Below are 18,290 nucleotides of genomic sequence, written 5' to 3' on the forward strand. Positions count from 1 at the left end.
TCCAAAGGCTTTCAGGTTTGTAGGTTAATGGGCTCCTGTAAATTGCCCCTCGTGTGTAGGGTGTAAAACTAGGATAACATAGAACTAGTGTACAGGTGATCGATGATCAATGCAGACTTGGTGGGTTGAAGGGTCTGTTTCCACGCTGTATTTCTAAAACTAAACTAAAACTAAAACAAAAACAAATGTGCTGGTAGTGATATTAAACCAATTATATATTTTAAACTTTGCTCCCGTTTGGCATGGCATCTGCATTTTTCCCCGCAATTTATTACTTTTGGAGGTGTTTTCTTTGATTTTCAACAAGTGATTCACTCCAATTTGTATAATAAAGCATTTCACTTTCAAGGCTCAGTGTGGTAGAAAAATAAACTTGCTTGTAGAGTTATTAAGTACTGTTGCCACAATGATATAATGCAACTGAATAGGAAATTGTTTAGGCTATTGGATACCACAATCAAAGCATGTAACCGGATCTGAAATAGTTTTGAAAACGTGCCTCTTCCGAATTTTCACATCAATAAAAGCGAACATCTGGAAAAAATCCCACTGCTGTATGGCTTGGCTATGTGGGCAATGTAAAGCACATTGCATTTCAATGTCTGAATCATACTCAACATTACATTATAGCTCTGCTCACTTCACAGATCTATTGAGTTTAAGACATTTAATTATGTTTAAAAAAGAACATGCAGCAAAAGAACAAAGAGCCGAACTGAAAGTGAAATGTGACCAACACCCAGAACCAAGATAAATCTGTAAATACTGCCCATTAATTCTTTCTTCCATGTGGCAATAGAAAGGATAAATAAACCCCAAGTTGCATACTTTACAAACACAAATATATACATTCTCAGCACGGTGGCGCAGCAGTAGAGTTGCTGCCTTACAACACAAAAGATCCAGGTTCGATCCTGACTACGGGTGCTGTCTGCAAGGAGTTTTTACATTCTCACGGTGACTGCATGGGTTTTCCCCGGGTGCTCCGGTTTTCTCCCAGACTACAAAGACATGCAGGTTTGTAGGTTAATTGGCTTCTGTGAATTGCCCCTAGTGTGTAGGACAGTGTGAGTGTACGGGTGATCACAGTTCGGCACGGACTTAGTGGGCCTGGATGTTGCCTGGACTGTTAGGGAGAGTTAACACAATGAAGAGGTTGTGACGAGATCTGATGTAAGCATATTAAATTATGAAAGAATTAGCTAGTCAGTGTCTTTTCCCCAGGGTGGAAATGATAAATCCCAGTTGGCACAGAATTAAGCTGAGCCAGTGGAAATGTAAAGGAGATGTACGAGACAAGATATGTTTGTTTACTCAGGGAGTGGTATGTGTTTGGAGGTGGTACAAGCAGAATGCAATAGCATTTAGACAGACACATGAGTAGGCAGGGAATGGAGGGATCAGCAGATGGGGTGAGTTGGACTGGCATCATGGCTAGCACAGACATGGAGGGCTGAAGGACCTTTTCCTGGGCTGCACTGGTCGATATTTTATGGTCTATGCAACAGGACTGGGAGAAGATAGACCATGGGTTGACTTATTGGGAGATAGCAACAATTGGTTCAGTGAGTGCTTCAAGGGATGATGAGATGGGCAAGGGTAGAAGCTAGATGTTTGTGTAAGAACAAGCAAGCTTCGGACAGCAGCAGAAGAGTAGTGAAAACAAAAAAGTAGAAACCCCTCACAGGTGGCACTACGAAACAGGTAGCATTAGATTCCACAGTCATCTTGCACCTTGTTTCCAGTGCTGTCAGTGGAATAAACCAGGTGCTGTGTTTAATGTGCACAAGCTGAAGGATTGGGAATCGTGAAGATAGAATATCCGAGAGCATCGTTGAGAAAGGAGGAGTGATGGATAAAGTGGGAAAGAGGAAAACAAGGAAAGTAAACTACAAATGGCTGTTTTTCTGCTTGGTCATGATAGCTCTACTTTGAAATACATGGGGAATAGGATGACACAATGACACAATTTAAAGGCTGATAAAGTTGATGTATGCTGAGTAGGTACATGAATGGGCAGATCTGCAGATGTTGAAACAGGTGAGAGAAGGCCTTACTACAAGACCAGCATTAATGACCAGTCGCAACAACTGAAGTATATCCTGCAGTAACTAACATGAAGTAACTATTGTTGGTACACAAAAGTGCTGGAGAAACTCAGCGGGTGCAGCAGCATCTATGGAGCGAAGGAAATAGGCAACGTTTCGGGCCAAAACCTTTCTTCAGCCACTCTATCGCTGCTGCCTAGAGTGTCATAGAAAGAATGATTAATAAGGACCATTGACACACATGGATGATGCCCATGGTCACCAGAACTAATGCCTAAATGTCACAACATCAAAGCCCTGTCGAGCCTGGCGTCAAACTGGGAACCATGAATTGTTTTAGTAAAACACTATCATCATTTCCTATTCGTTTCAGAAGGCCAGTAAGTTAAAGGATTGAAATGTAATTAATTCTGCAGCTTTCATAGCTAGTTGATCAAAAGCCACAGTGACAAGTAAGTGTTGTAACCATTACTGTTCCAACTACAGGTACGATGATGTCCTTAGGTGATTTGGCCGGGAACCAGTCTACATGTGAGCAGCAAAACCATTAGGGATGAGCTTCTTATATCATATATATGAAGCCTAGAAGCCTAGTTCTACAGGAAAAATGCTGCCTTGCTGGAAGTGCTTGGAAATTGAATCACAGCAGCCATCAGGGAGCCTCCATAGTCACTGTACTGATTTGAGTATGTGATTTCTAGGTGGGACTGCACCTCAAGACGGAACACAGAGTGAACACAGCACTCACTGGCATGACTGAGATGTTGAGATGGATCTCTGGAGAGAAGGGATGGGCCACATCTTGGGCCAAGACCCTTCTTCAGGCACTCATTCAAAATGAGACAGACATCTTGGTTGGCATGGACAAATTGGGCTGAAGGACCTGTTTACCTGCCGTATAACTCCATGATCCTTGTGCTTTAAATGGACGGTTTCTGGCTATAATATCTCAGAGTTTGCCCTCGTGCAAGGGCAGCTGCTGAATATCCCGGCAAATATCAGTCAATTTTCCAAGTGAAGTCACAGTCATAAAATAATTGACAAAAATAGGCAAAGAGCTCAGTTTCACCAATCATGTCCCCTGGGAACTTTTAAAAGTCAAGTGAGCACAGACACAAAAAAACCAGATGTAACAAAAAAAAAAAAAACAGGTTAAAATTGGAAATAGGCAACGTTTCGGGCCGAAACCCTTCAAGGGAACGTTCTTTCAGAGAGCCACATAAACATAGCTACGATGGGCCAAATGGTCTCCTCTGATATATGATTCAATGAGCACTAACACTGCACAGACAGGCTACGTGTATAAAGTTGGATCTCATAAAACCAAGTAACAGGAAATAATTTTTGAAAACTTGGCAACTGAACACATCTTCTACGCTTTAGCATTATACACCCAAAAAGGAATGCGAAGGAAGGAACTGCAGATGCTGGTTTACACCAAAGACAGCGGGACAGGCAGCATCTCTGGAGAGAGGGAATGGGGGACGTTTCGGGTCAATGCCCTTCTTCACTCAGAAAAGACTCAGGCTTCGGAAAAAGGAACATGACATCTGAATTGGTTTGTAACATGAAGAGAAAATGGTTCTGCTACAGTATAAAATTCCTTTGATTTGTAGAAGCAAATGCACTCTAAAGCTGGGTCTGGACAGCTGCTGAGTTACCAGACATCAGCTGGGCATCCCACATTGTGGCAAACACATGCACATGGCTAGAGAAACAGCACTTGTAGCAAGATGAGTGAAGTTTCTTTACTGTCCTGTTTAATGGGCCATCGAGCATTCCTTGGCAAAGATTGGTTGGAAGAAGCCCATCTGTACCTTCTAAAACTTAAAATGAATGGAATTGATTTGCAGATTTCCGGGAGACCTCAGAAACCCGAACTTTGCAAAACTATTAATGTAGAACTAGTGAAGCAGAAAGATCCCTGCGATAAAGACTGCATTGTTTGTTTTCCTGTCTGTGGTTCAAAGGTTTCTCTGATCTTTGATATTAGTTCATTCATTTAATTAGAAAATGTCTTTTTGAACTTTTTGATTTATTAAATATAAATTTGGAGCCCATAGCTAAATGCATCATAACCAAGTTAAGAGGCCTATTATATATATATATATATTGGTCATTCACTATCCCACACTCTACAGCATGGGGCCCTTCTAAGAAAAGCTTTTGGGAATAATATCAAATCAGCCCTCACACATTCTATGAAGGCCAACTTTGGAAAATAGCTTGGTTCATCCACTGACCATGCAGACAGGACTGAACATCAGGGAAGGATCTTGAGTCATCCATTGTATACAGATGCCTGTCTCAATGCTCTATATCCATCATTTGTCCATTCACTGAGCACATAAATACATTGCACTTCGTGATAGGATATCCAAATCACAAACTTTTAAGACAGCAAGAAAGTTCACTGATGCATATAAAATCATACAAAAAGATTTATAGGGAAAAGGGAACTATTTAGTTCCAAGGGGAAATCTAAAACAGGAAGACATGATCAGAAGATTAATGCTGGCTGTTAGAAGGAAGATCAGGAACATTTACTTCAGTTCCTGCAGCAATAGTAATCAGGAATTAAACTCCCCCCAAAAAGTGATAATCTGGGGAAAATTGGAACTTGTATGTTGACGATTAATAGATTTTTGTTGGGGAAGGTGCTTATGGAGCCAAGGTGTAGAAACAAGGAACAGCAGATGCAGGTTTACATAAAAGGATATAAAGTGCTGGAGTCGACCCGCTGAGTTACTCCAGCACTTGATGTCCTATTATGAAATGAGGTGGGCAACTGAGGTTGATTTATTGATACTGATGAGGCATGATTCAGCTGGTTTTAAGGCAAAGAATGGCTAAGCCTTGCTCCCATCATATTTTGTATTACAACATCAACTCTTCTCCCTTTCAAATACATATCCTTGCATGACAAAATATAAAAGAAAATAGATCTGGTATTCAGGAGCGGTCCTGAGCTACTATCTACCTCATTGGAGACCCGCGGACTATCTTTAATCGGACTTTACTAGACTTTACCTTGCACTAAACGCTATTCCAGTTATCATGTATCTGTACACTGTGGACGGCTCGACTGTCATCATGTATTGTCTTTCCGTTGACTGTTTAGCACGCAACAAAAGCTTTTTGTTGTACCTTACGACACATGACAATAAACTAAACTAAAGCGTTAGCAACGAAAGACAATCCCAAGATTATTGAGTGGATTATTTCAAGGAGATAGCTGTGAGAATGGAAAAATCACTGCTCTCCTTACGCAAGTATGCAAATACTGCAGAATATATTGTTATCAGCCAATACATGTCACTGTTAGTAGAGGGAAAGTAGAGGGTATGAATATTGATTTCTCTAACTTCAAGTAACCTTTGTAATCCCCCTCTCCACATCCCTCCCCTCCACCCAAGTCGTACCAGCTTCAAAGTTGTCTTGCTGAGTCTAATGGGCCTGTCCCACTTAGGCGATTTTTTAGGCAACTACAGGCGACTAGTTTGCCGCCACATGTTCGCGGGTGGTCTCCGGGAGTCGTCTCCTCAGTCACGCAAAAAGTCGTAGCGTCCTTCTGGTCACCGCTAAATTTTCAACATGTTGAAAATGTTTCGGCGACAATGGGTTTGATGCCAATTGATGCATTTCGTTGTCTCTGTACTGTACACTGACAATGACAATTAAACTTGAATCTGAATCTGACCTCCTGACGGAGGTTGTTGCCAGGACGACGCAAGTTGTCGCCGGTTTTTCGGCGACCTGCTACGACTATGACAGTCGCCGGCAGTTGCTTAAAAAATCGCCAAGTGGGACAGGCCCATTACGGTCTGTACTTATTCTCACCTAGGCCACAGCTAACAATGGCCTGTTTCCTTTATCACCGTTGTTTTCATGCATATCTTCCATTCATTTGTTCTAAATGTCTCTACATCACTGTCTTTTTTCTCCTTTCCTTTTCCCCTGACTCTCAGTTTGAAGAAGGGTCTCGATCCAAAACATCACCTATTCCTTTTCTCCAGAGATGTTGTTTGACCCACTGAGTTGCTCCAGCTTTTTGTATCTATCTTCGATTTAAACCAGCAATCTGCAGTTCCTTCCTACTCATGTCCCTGTTGTCTGCTACTTTTAATTACCACTTCAAAAGACTTCCCTATCATTGGCAGACAGTGGTTACTTCACTTTGCTAGTTAGCTCAAAAGCCTGCATCCTGACAATATCCAGATGTGGAAAGTAAGACTCCATCATTGCAATGTTGGACACTTTTCACCATGCAATGACTGAAAAGATCACAGATCCACGTTGACTGAAACAAAGGTGGCAACGCTGAGACCTGATCTCCTCGATTTCTAATCATGGCTGATCTAGCTCTCCCTCCTAACTCCATTCTCCCACCTTCTCCCCATAACCTGACACCCGTACTAATCAAGAATCTATCTCTCTGCCTTACTTATCTGAGATATACGCAGTTAGTGGCCACGAAAATTCGCTTTTTCTTTATCGCGAATGGCCATCATTCCTTGTGTTTTTCAGAATACCGAACTCGCTTATTCTAATAAGAGTGGCAACAATAGGCGAGTATTAAAATTATCTAGGCAAATAATAAAAAGACAGAGCTGTCAATGTACATTTCAGTCTACAGAAATACAGTGCCCTCCATAATGTTTCGGACAAAGACCCATCATTCTTTTATTTGCCTCTGTACTCCACAATTTGAGATTTGTAATAGAAATAATCACATGTGGTTAAAGTGCACATTGTCAGATTTTAATAAAGGCAATTTTTATACATTTTGGTTTCACCATTTAGAAATGACAGAGGGAAATAGATAAATGATGGGTCTTTGTCCCAAACATCATGGAGGTAACTGTGATGAAAACTATTTTTAAATCCCCGACAAAGATTGTTATCTTGTTCCCATGTTGACAGATCTTAGGCTCAGGGCTACAGTGCTGTGGGATAAATTGCCTTAATAGCAGCGTCTTGATGAATACTTTTCAGCACATGAGGAGTACAGATAAGCACAATAACTAACTTAATTTACCTCCTCCTTATGTCCAGGACAAATCACCAACCAGATGATCTCATAAGTTCACAAAACAAGTGCATTACAGCATAAATGTTGTTATATCTGAACTTGGAGTGCCATTAAATACATTGATAACTAAGAGTTAATTAAAAATTCATAACTATAAACAGTTTTTCTTGATATTCTTTAGTCAACTGTGTTATGTGGAAGAGGAGGTTGTACCTGTAAGAAGACTCATGAAGGGCGACCTGGTGACACAGCTGGTAGAGCTGCTGCCTTACAGCGCTGGTTCTATCCTGACCTTGGGTGCTGTCTGAATGGAGTGTGAACTTTCTCTCTTTGGGTTTCCTCCGGGTGCTCTGGATTCCTCCCACATCTCAAACGCGTGTGGCTAATTGGCCCTCTGTAAATTAGCCCTGGTATGTAGGGTACAGATGAGAAAGTGGGATAACATGGAACTAGTGTGAAGGGGTCATGGATGGTTGGAGTGCTGAAGGGCCTGTTTCCTTGTTGTATCTATCTTTCAATCAAGTAAATGTGACAAACCATTGAATGTAGGTGCTATTTATTTTTCTATTCTTGAAAGCACTAACAGAACTGAACAACTATATTTCAGTGAAAGGGACAAAGGCTTTTGGAGCTGGCGTACTAATATTTGTATTAAGATGAAAACAAGGATGAAAATTATCGAGATTGAATGATGTGAAATTCTGAATGGACAAAACGAAACAAACTTGGGTCATTAGTAAGTGATTTGGAAAGAAGGCACTATTTGGAACATAAAGAAGCTGAAGCAGGCTTTAATGATCAGACTGAAGAAGGGTCTCGACCCGAAACGTCACTCATTCCTTCTCTCCAGAGATGCTGTCTGTCCCGCTGAGTTACTCCAACATTTTGTGTCCACCTTAGGCTATTAATGAAATGAATTTGCACTGTTCTCATTTTGTAGATATATTTAGTATTCTGCACAACGCTTATTTTTGGAAAAATAAAGGAGGCAGTGGAGACAGGAACAGCAACAGTATTCAAGAGGTACCTGGGCCGCAGTTTGAAATATCTGGGCGAGGAAGAGTATGGGATTAATGCAATCGAGTGGGATTAAATTAGATAAGCATGATGGCCAGCATAGATGCAGTGGGCTGAGGGGCCTGTTCCTATGTTACACAATATCTATGACTTTCCTGTGTGAAACCAGTCAGTCCTGAGCATTGAATTATAATGTAAAACATAATGCTTTGAAGGCATCTTGAAATCATGAAAGGCCCGATGTAAGAGCAAGTTTCACTTTTAAGTCCTAAACTTTAAGGGCTTCAAGATGAGGAATTCTGTTTAAAGTGGTACTGTGCATCATGCCCATTGATGAATGTTTGAAACAGTCGAGCCTTTCTGCAGGACATTATAAACCCACGCAGTGGGGCGGGGTTTGATACTCTACCTCCCAGTGACTGAACACGAGCTGTGGGCTGGCTTGGCCACTGGTCCGTTTCCTGATTTCGTCAGCAAAACCAAAGCTCTCTGCAACTGGTAAAACCGCCTTGATGATGAACATTTCTGTCCCCTCCTTCATCTCTTCCTGTAACACCCGGCCTGTACGTTTGGACAGGACTGCATAGACTCGACCTGAGGAAGCACAGGGAGAATCATTTTAAAACATGATTTCCTTAAATATTTAGAGATGCAATTCAACACAAAATAGCCTCTGAAGAAATGGCATACAATAAAACCATCAATTAAATGCTCAGTTTAAGGTATAACATATATTTCTCCATGATAAAAGCTATTTAAATTCAGAATCAACATTTCACACTAGAACTAAGTGTTAGTGTGTGCTTGACATAGATTTGTCAAAGTTTGTACTCTCCAAAACACACTAAGCAGCCAAGCTGAGAAGTTTAAAATGTACCTAATAAATAATGAGTTCACTTTATTGATATTGAGATCCGCAGTTGTAAACCTCCTGCTGACCCTAATGTATTCACAGTGCCCTCCATAACGTTTGGGACAAAGACCCACAATTTCTTTATTTGCCTCTGTACTCCACAATTTGAGATTTGTAATTGAAAAAAAATCACATGTCGTTCAAGTGCACATTGTCAGATTTTAATAAAGGCCATTTTTATACATTTTGGTTTCACCATGTAGAAATTACAGCAGTGTTTATACATAGTCCCCCCATTTCAGGGCACCATGATGTTTGGGACACAGCAATGGCATGCAAATGAAAGTAGTCATGTTTAGTATTTTGTTGCATTTCCTTTGCATGCAATGACTGGTAGAAGTCTGTGATTCATGGACATCACCAATACTTGTTTTGGGGGCTAATCCCGTTTAGTTTTCTCTTCAGCATATAAAAAGCATGCTAAATTGGGTTCAGATTGGGTGATTGACTTGGCCACTCAGGAATTGACCATTTTTTAGCTTTGAAAAACTCCTTTGTTGCTTTAGGAATACAGGTGTACAACCTTATATCCGAAATTCCGGAAACCAAAAAGCTCTGAAAACCGAACATTTTTCCAGGATGTCATCTGCATACTAGAGCTCGCGTTTGGCGCCAAACTTGACCCGAAACGACCCACGGTCAACCCAGGTCTGTACTACTGTAGCGGCTGCCTCCTCCCCGGAGACCGGGGAGACACTTAAACATCTGTAAATCATTGCTTAAATGTTAGTCAGTTAGTTTGGAGGGCTTTTATGTGAAGGGGGGTGAAGGGGGAAACGTTAATTCTCAGTCCCCTACCTGGTCGGAGAGGCGGGGAGCTGGCAATACCTTACCGGGTCGCCGTGCAGTAAGCTCCGGAGCGCTGTGGCTGCCGCCTCCCAACATCGCGGAGCTGGGGCTGCGGGCGTCCAGCCACGGGCGGCGCTGGATTTGGAGCGCCGTGCAGCCAGGGGTACCCCTGTGGCCGGGGCTCGGAGCTACAACCAGTCGCCGCCCGCGGCCGGACGCCCGCAGCACCAGCTACGCGATGTTGGGAGGCGGCGGCCACAGCGCTCCGGAGCTTACTGCACGGCGACCCGGTAAGGCATTGCCCGCTCCCCGCCTCTCCGACCAAAAGTCTCTCTGCCTCCCTTAAATTCCCCCTTACCCCCCTCCTCGCGCGCTACTTCTTAAATTATGGAGACTTCCAGTTAAAGAGACTTCCAAAGATTAGTCCAGTATAAGAGCATCATGAGAATAACAGCAACACCAGGCCAAAGACACATTTGTAATGATCTTTAAACACCTGGTCTAGATGGTAAATTTTACGCAGTGCCATAACAGGAATGGTCCAGAACCAAGGAGACTTTGAGGACACAAGGAACTGCAGATGCTGTAAACCTGAGAAAAACACAAAGAGCTGGAGTAACTCAGCGAGTCAAGCAGCATCTGTGGAGGGAATGTGTAGGTGACAATTTGGGTAGTCTGAAGAAGGGTCCTGACCGAAAACATCACCTATCCATTCTCTCCACAGAGGCTGCCTGACTCGCTAGATTACTCCGAGTTTCACTACAGGATATTTTGGAAGTGATTTTCAACATTTACAGCCTTCACAGCCGCTGACACAGCCACCAATGTGGAGTCATGTAAATAGAGGATGCACATGAACCAAATGTAGGAAACATAGAACCCTGAGAGGAGTGTCTAAGTGGAAATCCAGAGAAGCAAAACCACAGGGGGCTTCCAATACAAGGATGAGAATTGTAAATGTGAAGTATTAGTTGGACGGGAGGCCGGCCAACTCAGCAGATGGAATAACTGTGTCTAGTGACAGCACAAACACAGACACAGCTTTCAACAGAAGGTGTAATGTAGAGGAGTGGAAGGAAGATATTACAGGTTGTACATCTAAGTACTGGGAAAAATTCAAGTGGCTAACAATTTTCTTCAAATTATGAGGTTAAATTACTAGGGCGGCACTGTGGCGTAGTGGTGGACCTACTGCCTTCCAGTGTCAGACACACGGGTTCGATCCTGACTACGGGTGCTGTCTGTATGGAGTTTGTACGTTCTCCCTGATCTTCGGTTTCCTCCCACACTCCAAGGATGTACAACATCTGGCTCAAAAAGCTCTCGGACGCGCTTTAAAAATGATCTCCCTCTGAGCTTTAACGCTAAAGCAGTTAATATGAGGTTGAAATTCCCCACTGCATAAATCCTATTATTCTCAGTCCTCTCTGTGGTTTGCCTACCTTGCTGCTCCTCTAGTTACTGATTGTTAGCAGTCTTCACCATGTGATCATCCCCTTCTTGCTACTAATCTGTACCAATATTTGAGGAAGTTTCTTGGGTAATCTCCCCCATTGCTATAGTCATGGACTTCTTAATTAATGAAACATCACTTCTTTTCCATTCTCATTCCCAGCTTCCTGCCCCAAACCCAATCATTATTGATTTTATAATCTAGCGTTCTTTTTCTTTCTCTTGCTTCTCTTTCACCGATGTTCCTGATAAAAACAATATTATATCCCCTGTGCTAATCATTTATTAATCATGCTCCTCCCATTAAAATAGATGCAATTTAGATTTGTGTTGCTCCATATGCTTTATCAAGGCAGATTAATTGCTGTTAGATGTCCAGGTACCATAATGAAGAAAGTAAAAAAAAATAGGACACAATGGAAAAAAACAGGTTCAGCTCATCACAAGTTGAAGAACTATCCTTGCAGTAAGTAGGCATGGCTGTTATATATCATGATTATTTCTGGAATCAGTTCATGAATCTGCACCAATTGGGAGCTTATGTCAGGAGCTTATATCAGTTACAGACTGATTCCTGGGATGTCAGGACTGTCTTATGAAGAAAGACTGGATAGACTTGGTTTATACTCTCTTGAATTTAGGAGATTGAGAGGGGATCTTATAGAAACTTACAAAATACTTAAGGGGTTGGACAGCCTAGATGCAGGAAGATTGTTCCTGATGTTGGGGAAGTCCAGGACAAGGGGTCATAGCTTAAGGATAAGGGGGAAATCCTTTAAAACTGAGATGAGGAGAACTTTTTTCACACAGAGAGTGGTGAATCTCTGGAACTCTCTGCCACAGAGGGGTAGTTGAGGCCAGTTCATTGGCTATATTTAAGAGGGAGTTAGATGTGGCCCTTGTGGCCAAGGGGATCAGAGGGTATGGAGAGAAGGCAGGTACGGGATACTGAGTTGGATGATCAGCCATGATCATATTGAATGGCGGTGCAGGCTCGAAGGGCCGAATGGCCTACTCCTGCACCTAATTTCTATGTTTCTATGTTTCTATGATACAGCACAGGTACCTCCAACACAGTGCAAGCGAATCCTGATACAATTCTTTTAACTTGACCGCCTTTCTTACGATAGATTTCAATATGAAACAGATGAATTAGTTTCTAACAATCCTTACCCAACACTTCTGCCGTGGTCATAATTTCGCATGTATACATCGCTGTCATTAACCGCTGTGGTTTAGCTTGAAAGGCAAAGCGACAAGCTTCCTTCATGGTGGCAATGAGCTGGCCTGAGAAAGGGCCATAGCAATCCATGACCACCACTTCAGAGTTACAATGTCCAGCCTCTGAACTCTTGGCTGGAGTCTCGATCTGACCATGTTGAGCTTCTGAACTTTCCAACACAGGGGTTCAAGTTAGATAGGCTATTTTCTTTTGAGGTTATCTCCTGACACACTTCAGTTTTAGATGTCTGTCCTTCGGTGGGAGAATGATGGTGAGTTTGAACAAACTGCTGCTCTTTATAACTCATGTCCCATTTTTCCAGGATGAAACAAACGCCCATGAGAGGCTCTTCACAGATAGGGCCTGAAAGAGCCGCCAGTTGAAATCCACTGACTATACTGTTGTCAAAGTCCCTGTAGGCTCCTAAATCCCTGCTGCTTTTGTCAAGGCACTGCCACATCGACGGCCTTTCATAGTCTTTTAACCCATTCAGTAAAATGTTGGGACCATTACGCCGTGGTCCAAATGATGACATTTGGTTGACTGCATTTCTCCATTTCCGGCCAACTAAATTCTCCTCCAGCTTTTGCTTAAACATCCTGATCGCTTCAAGAGTTGTGGAGTTAATTTCTTGAACTTCTCTGCCTTCTTTGACCGATAGGTTGAAGTGTTCCATTGCACGAATCAGATCACAATTTTCTTCAAGTAACTGAGTTACCACTTCTGGAAGTGGCAAGGCCCTCACGCTGATAGTCGCCAACTTGTTGGGAGTATTCAACGTGACAAGTCCATCAGAATCCACACCAAAACCTTCAGGATATTTACTCTGATCTTCCTTCTTTAGGTGAATGACAGCCACCTTTTGCTGAGTGCCGATGTCTTCATTCACCATGTCCATCTTTGGTGGTCGGATAATGGTCTCTCTGAATGGAACAATTGGCGATGATGAACTGATTTCAATCTTTGCAAATCTACAACGAGAAAAGACGACGGGGAGATGTAATATCAATCATAACTTTTGTGACGATAACACACAAGAAGCTTCAGTATAAATTAGGCATTAAATCACATAGCAGATGGAATAAAGACTGGTGGGAAGGATGTCAATGTTTGAAGAATGGTCACTACTGGTGTCTCAAGGGGTTTGGAGATTGGGGTGGTTTCTCTATAAGATTCTTTACTTGCAAGCTAAATGAAGGTGTCGAGGCCACATTGTGCAGATCATAATAAACTTTGTTCAGGTTGAGATCTGCCAGGGAAACCACTTTAACGTTATTTGTGTTGTGTTAGAATTGCAATATTCATCATTCAAGATGGGTAATCCATGAAATTACAGAATGCCACCCAAGATTATTAGTGTACATGAGCATCACTTTACATGGTACATTAATGTAAAAATGGCTTGCAACTTAATTAATGTTAATCCTTCCCATGTGTTGCTACTCAAAACTGGTTTCATAGATGTGTGTGGAGCTTAGATAAGATATTGGTTGAACAAGATGAAAGGTCCTGTGCATAAGATCTATTCAAGAGTATCAGGAACTGGAGGAGGCAAAGGACACACAGACCCTTGAGCTTGCACTGCAATTCAATAAGATCATCATGACTGACCTCTCACCTGGGTACCACTGGTCTCTCCACGCCCGCGGGGAATGCTGTGATTACAACAACATCCCACATGCCCAGAGAGAGCACCATAGCATTTTATCAGGATGTATCACAACTTGGTTTGTGAACAGCTCCATCCAAGACCGCAAGAAGTTGCAGCGAATTGTGGACGCAGCCCAGAACATCACACAAACTAATGTCCCTTCCATTGCCTTGGCAAGGCCAGCAGCATTATCAAGGACGAGTCGCACCCCGGCCACTCCCTCTTCTCCCATCAGGCAAAATATAAAGAAGTGTGAAAATGCACACTTCCAGATTCAGGGACAGTTTCTTCCCAGCTTTTATCAGGCAACTGAATCATCCTACCACAACAAGAGAGTAGTCCTGAAGTCCAATCTACCTCATTCTTGATCGGACTTTACTGGCTTTACCTTGCACTAAATGTTATTCCCTTATCATGTACTGTAAATGGCTCAATTGTAATCATGTACTGCCTTTCCGCTTACTGGATGGCATGCAATAAAAGCTTTTCACAGTACCTCGGTACACGTGACAATAAACTAAACTGCCTGCCGACACTGCTACACTGCTGACAGTCCATGATGCATCCCTATCACCACCACCAGGTCCAGAGCTGCCAGGAGACCCAGGGGCATAAATATTGATCTAAATATCCAGCATTTAAACAAACATACAATCCCAAAATCCTTTGTAAGATGGAAATGATCGTGTCAATTTATCATGACATAAAGTGAAAATATTACAAGTGCAAAGACTTACAGAAAACATACACCATTTCTTAAAAGATGCACAACTTAATTCCACTATACAATACTATCAGAAGCTGAAAGGACACAGAGTGCTGGAGTAACTGAGTGGGTCAGGCAGCATCTCTGGAGAATTGGATAGGCGACGTTTCAGGTTGAGGCCCTTCTACAGACTTCTGTCTGAAGACTCTCTCTCCTCAGACAGACATCACCTATCCATGTTCTCCAGAGATGCTGCCTGACCTGCTGAGTTACTCCAGCACTCTGTGTCCTTTTGCGTATTAACAAGCATCCACAGGTCTTTGTTTCTACTGTAGGAGGTTGAGATAAGATGGCTGAAAAGAGAATGATAGAAGTAGAAAACAGATTATGCGCCGATGGAATATTAAGAGTAGAAGCATTTCAATGTGAAAGAAAGAGTTGTTCTCTTAAAAGCTGAGCTGGGTGAATTATTAATAGTACAGATTTGTTTTGTTTTAATAGGGAACTAATGAAAAGCCACGGCAGTCACACATAAGAAAATCAACCTAAGTGAAAAACACTCCACCCGTAAAGCTTTAATTAATAACTACACACAGATCAGTCAGAGATTATTTATTTCCCAGTTAAATCTCGAAAGAAAGAGAACCTGTGTGAGAAAAGTTGGGTCACTGTATTGAATTAATGATTCTAGGTCCTACGAATCAAGATTTAACAGTATGTGAGGATACAGAGGATGCAAAGTGCTAAGTGTGTGGTAGAAAAGGATATCAATAGAGGGACACACAGTGCTGGAGTAACTCAGCGGGTCAGGCAGCATCTGTGGAGAACATGGATAGGCGACGTTTCACAGAGTGCTGGAGTAACTCGGCGGGTCAGGCAGCATCTATGGAGAACATGGATATGTGACGTTTCACAGAGTGCTGGAGTAACTCAGCGGGTCAGGCAGCATCTGTGGAGAACATGGATAGGCGACGTTTCACAGAGTGCTGGAGTAACTCGGCGGGACGGGCAGCAGGAGAGTGGAGGAATGGTGGGCCATGACAGCCCTCAGAGGAAAGCGCTCAGTGTTTCGGGTCGAGACCCTTCTTCAGACACATGACTGGCCCACCACAAAAACACCATTTCAAATTTAATTCCAATAGCGGGGGACATTGGAATAGATGCCCGGGATTCTGAAGACCTGGTTCACCAAAGCACTAAATGTAGCCGCCATAGGAACGCAGGGAAATACAAGGACATATTTCGACAGAAGGATGAGGGTGGGTGTGATTTTCCTGGGAATAAAATCCTTGTACAGTATGATTATAAGTTTTATTGTGAAGTATATGATTATTGTCAAGTATGATTATTGACATTAATAATTGAATCCTAGCTATGATAGTTTCTACTGTAATCACTAATATGCTGGAAAGTGACAGAGAGAAAGAAAGCCAGCCATCATCAGATGCGGCACCAAGTATCAGAAGCGCAACCTGCTGAAGCTCATTTCTTGCATCCAAAAGTGATGTGTTTCAAACAATTAAATTGTTGATAAATTCTAGGAGCAGAATTAGGCCATTCGGCCCATCGAGCCTACTTCACCATTCAATTATGGCTGATGTGTTTTTTCCCTCTCAACTACATTCTCCTGCTTTCTCCCCATAACCCCAACACCTGAACTAATCAATTTTCTGGTGGGATTCAAGTGGAAACGGATCCACATTATGTTAACCCATAAAATTCTGTCTCAGCTTGGCACAGTGTTTGTTACCAGTGGAATTACACAAGTCTGTTCTGAAACTTTGTATTAAATGCAGTTGAAATAATCATAGCTAGGAGTCACTAGCACATATGCTAATGAAGTGGATAAAATCCAGATAGAATGTTGAGCTTTAGAATATTTGAAAATACTTAAAAGTTGTCTGACAAAAGGATGTAGGGAATTTGTTGTAGTGAATTTCAAAGTACGGGTGTGATTATTTCATAAAGAGAAAGAAAATGAACATGGCAGAGTGAACTGATGATAAACAGAAGCCATCACAACAATATTCAGTGGCAGTGAATAAAGAACGTCCAGTATTGTAATGTATTCAACATTCAATGATGAGCCAAAGCCATGAGATTATACAGCCATTTTGCAAATAATCTGTAAAGCCACAAGAATAACACTGCCTCCATTGAAAAGCTACAGCAGGGAACAAGTAAAATGATTTGGGATGGAAAGATTGGATTGTGAGAATAATCATGTAGGTATTCACCAAGGAAAGGAGAATGCTGAAAGATGTGATTACAGTCTCTAGAGGCAGGACACGGGATCATGAGCAGGCAGCTAGTTCACCTTGTTTAAACTCTAGCTTCCTCCCTTGCTCCGCCCCACACCGCCAGGATCTCGCTGATTTGGGAAAGGATTAAAATGGCATGTCTGTAAGGCATATTCGTAGAATCTAACACATGCACAGCTTGAAATGGAGAGCAACACTGCGGATATGTAGGATTAGGAGCTCTGAGGTTTGGAAGGAGCTCAAAGCACTTCAAATGAAAGACATGGGGCACTGGTTTAATTAATACTTCACTGCTGTTTGTAGTGTTATAACACGGCTGTTGTGGCATATGAACAATTTACAACTTTGTGGCTTAGCTTCACCCACACTTGTTTTTGCTCTTTCAGAGATAAATCCTTCCCTTGTTGTTATCCATAACTGTTCGAATAACATTCATAATTAATTAAAAAATCACATGACAGAGACGTTCGAAATGTGTAGGAAGGAACTGCAGATGCTGGTTTAAACCCAAGATAGATACAAAATGCTGAAGTAACTCAGCGGGACAGTCAGCATCTCTGGATAGAAGGAGTGGATGACGTTTCTGGTTGAGACCCTTCTTCAGAAGTCTGTCCTGCTGAGAGTTACTCCAGCATTTTGTAACAGCTGTCCTGTGACTCAGTGCTTTTACACACTGATCAGATAAGCCAGCACTTTCCAAGGACTCAGAATAAAATGGCCTTTCTACGTGGCTGCCAAGGTATGTGTAATTAGTGGAAGAATGTTGTTAGATCATAATGGAGGTGGCGACGGAGGGTGAGTGGGGGAAGAGAGGATGCTGGCAGCTGGGGCCTGTGTCAGGGGCTGGAGGAAGGTAAGGATAGTTGCCACTTACGTTATGGAAGGGTACAACAAAAACTAGAACCTTAAGGCTTTGTTTGGGTTATGGCATAAGTGGTGTTGTAATTAGCAGTGAGGCTTGTGTTTATGTTCAGCTAGGAGAGGTATTAGAGTTGCAATTGGTTGCAGACGATTGTATTTGACTGAGGATACGAGGTCAAATGCTCAGGGAATTGGGGCACAGTGGGGACAGGGCAACAGCAAGATAATAGACAATAGGTGCAGGAGTAGGCCATTTGGCCCCTCGAGCCAGCACCGCCATTCGCTGTGATCATAGCTGATCATCCACAATCAGTGTCCCGTTCCTGCCTTCTCCCCAT

At 42.4% G+C, this 18,290-nt stretch overlaps 1 protein-coding gene across 1 annotated transcript in view; it reads right to left on the minus strand.

Moving 5' to 3' along the window:
- The window catches only part of efl1 (elongation factor like GTPase 1), a 143,526-nt gene that overhangs the window by 16,849 nt on the left and 108,387 nt on the right, over positions 1 to 18,290 (minus strand). Inside the window, 3 exon segments of the mRNA XM_055661001.1 lie at positions 8,507 to 8,691; positions 12,425 to 12,656; positions 12,658 to 13,444. Coding sequence (XP_055516976.1) covers positions 8,507 to 8,691; positions 12,425 to 12,656; positions 12,658 to 13,444 — 1,204 coding nt within the window.

Source organism: Leucoraja erinacea, chromosome 33 (assembly GCF_028641065.1).
Source record: "Leucoraja erinacea ecotype New England chromosome 33, Leri_hhj_1, whole genome shotgun sequence".
Lineage (NCBI taxonomy): Eukaryota > Metazoa > Chordata > Chondrichthyes > Rajiformes > Rajidae > Leucoraja > Leucoraja erinaceus.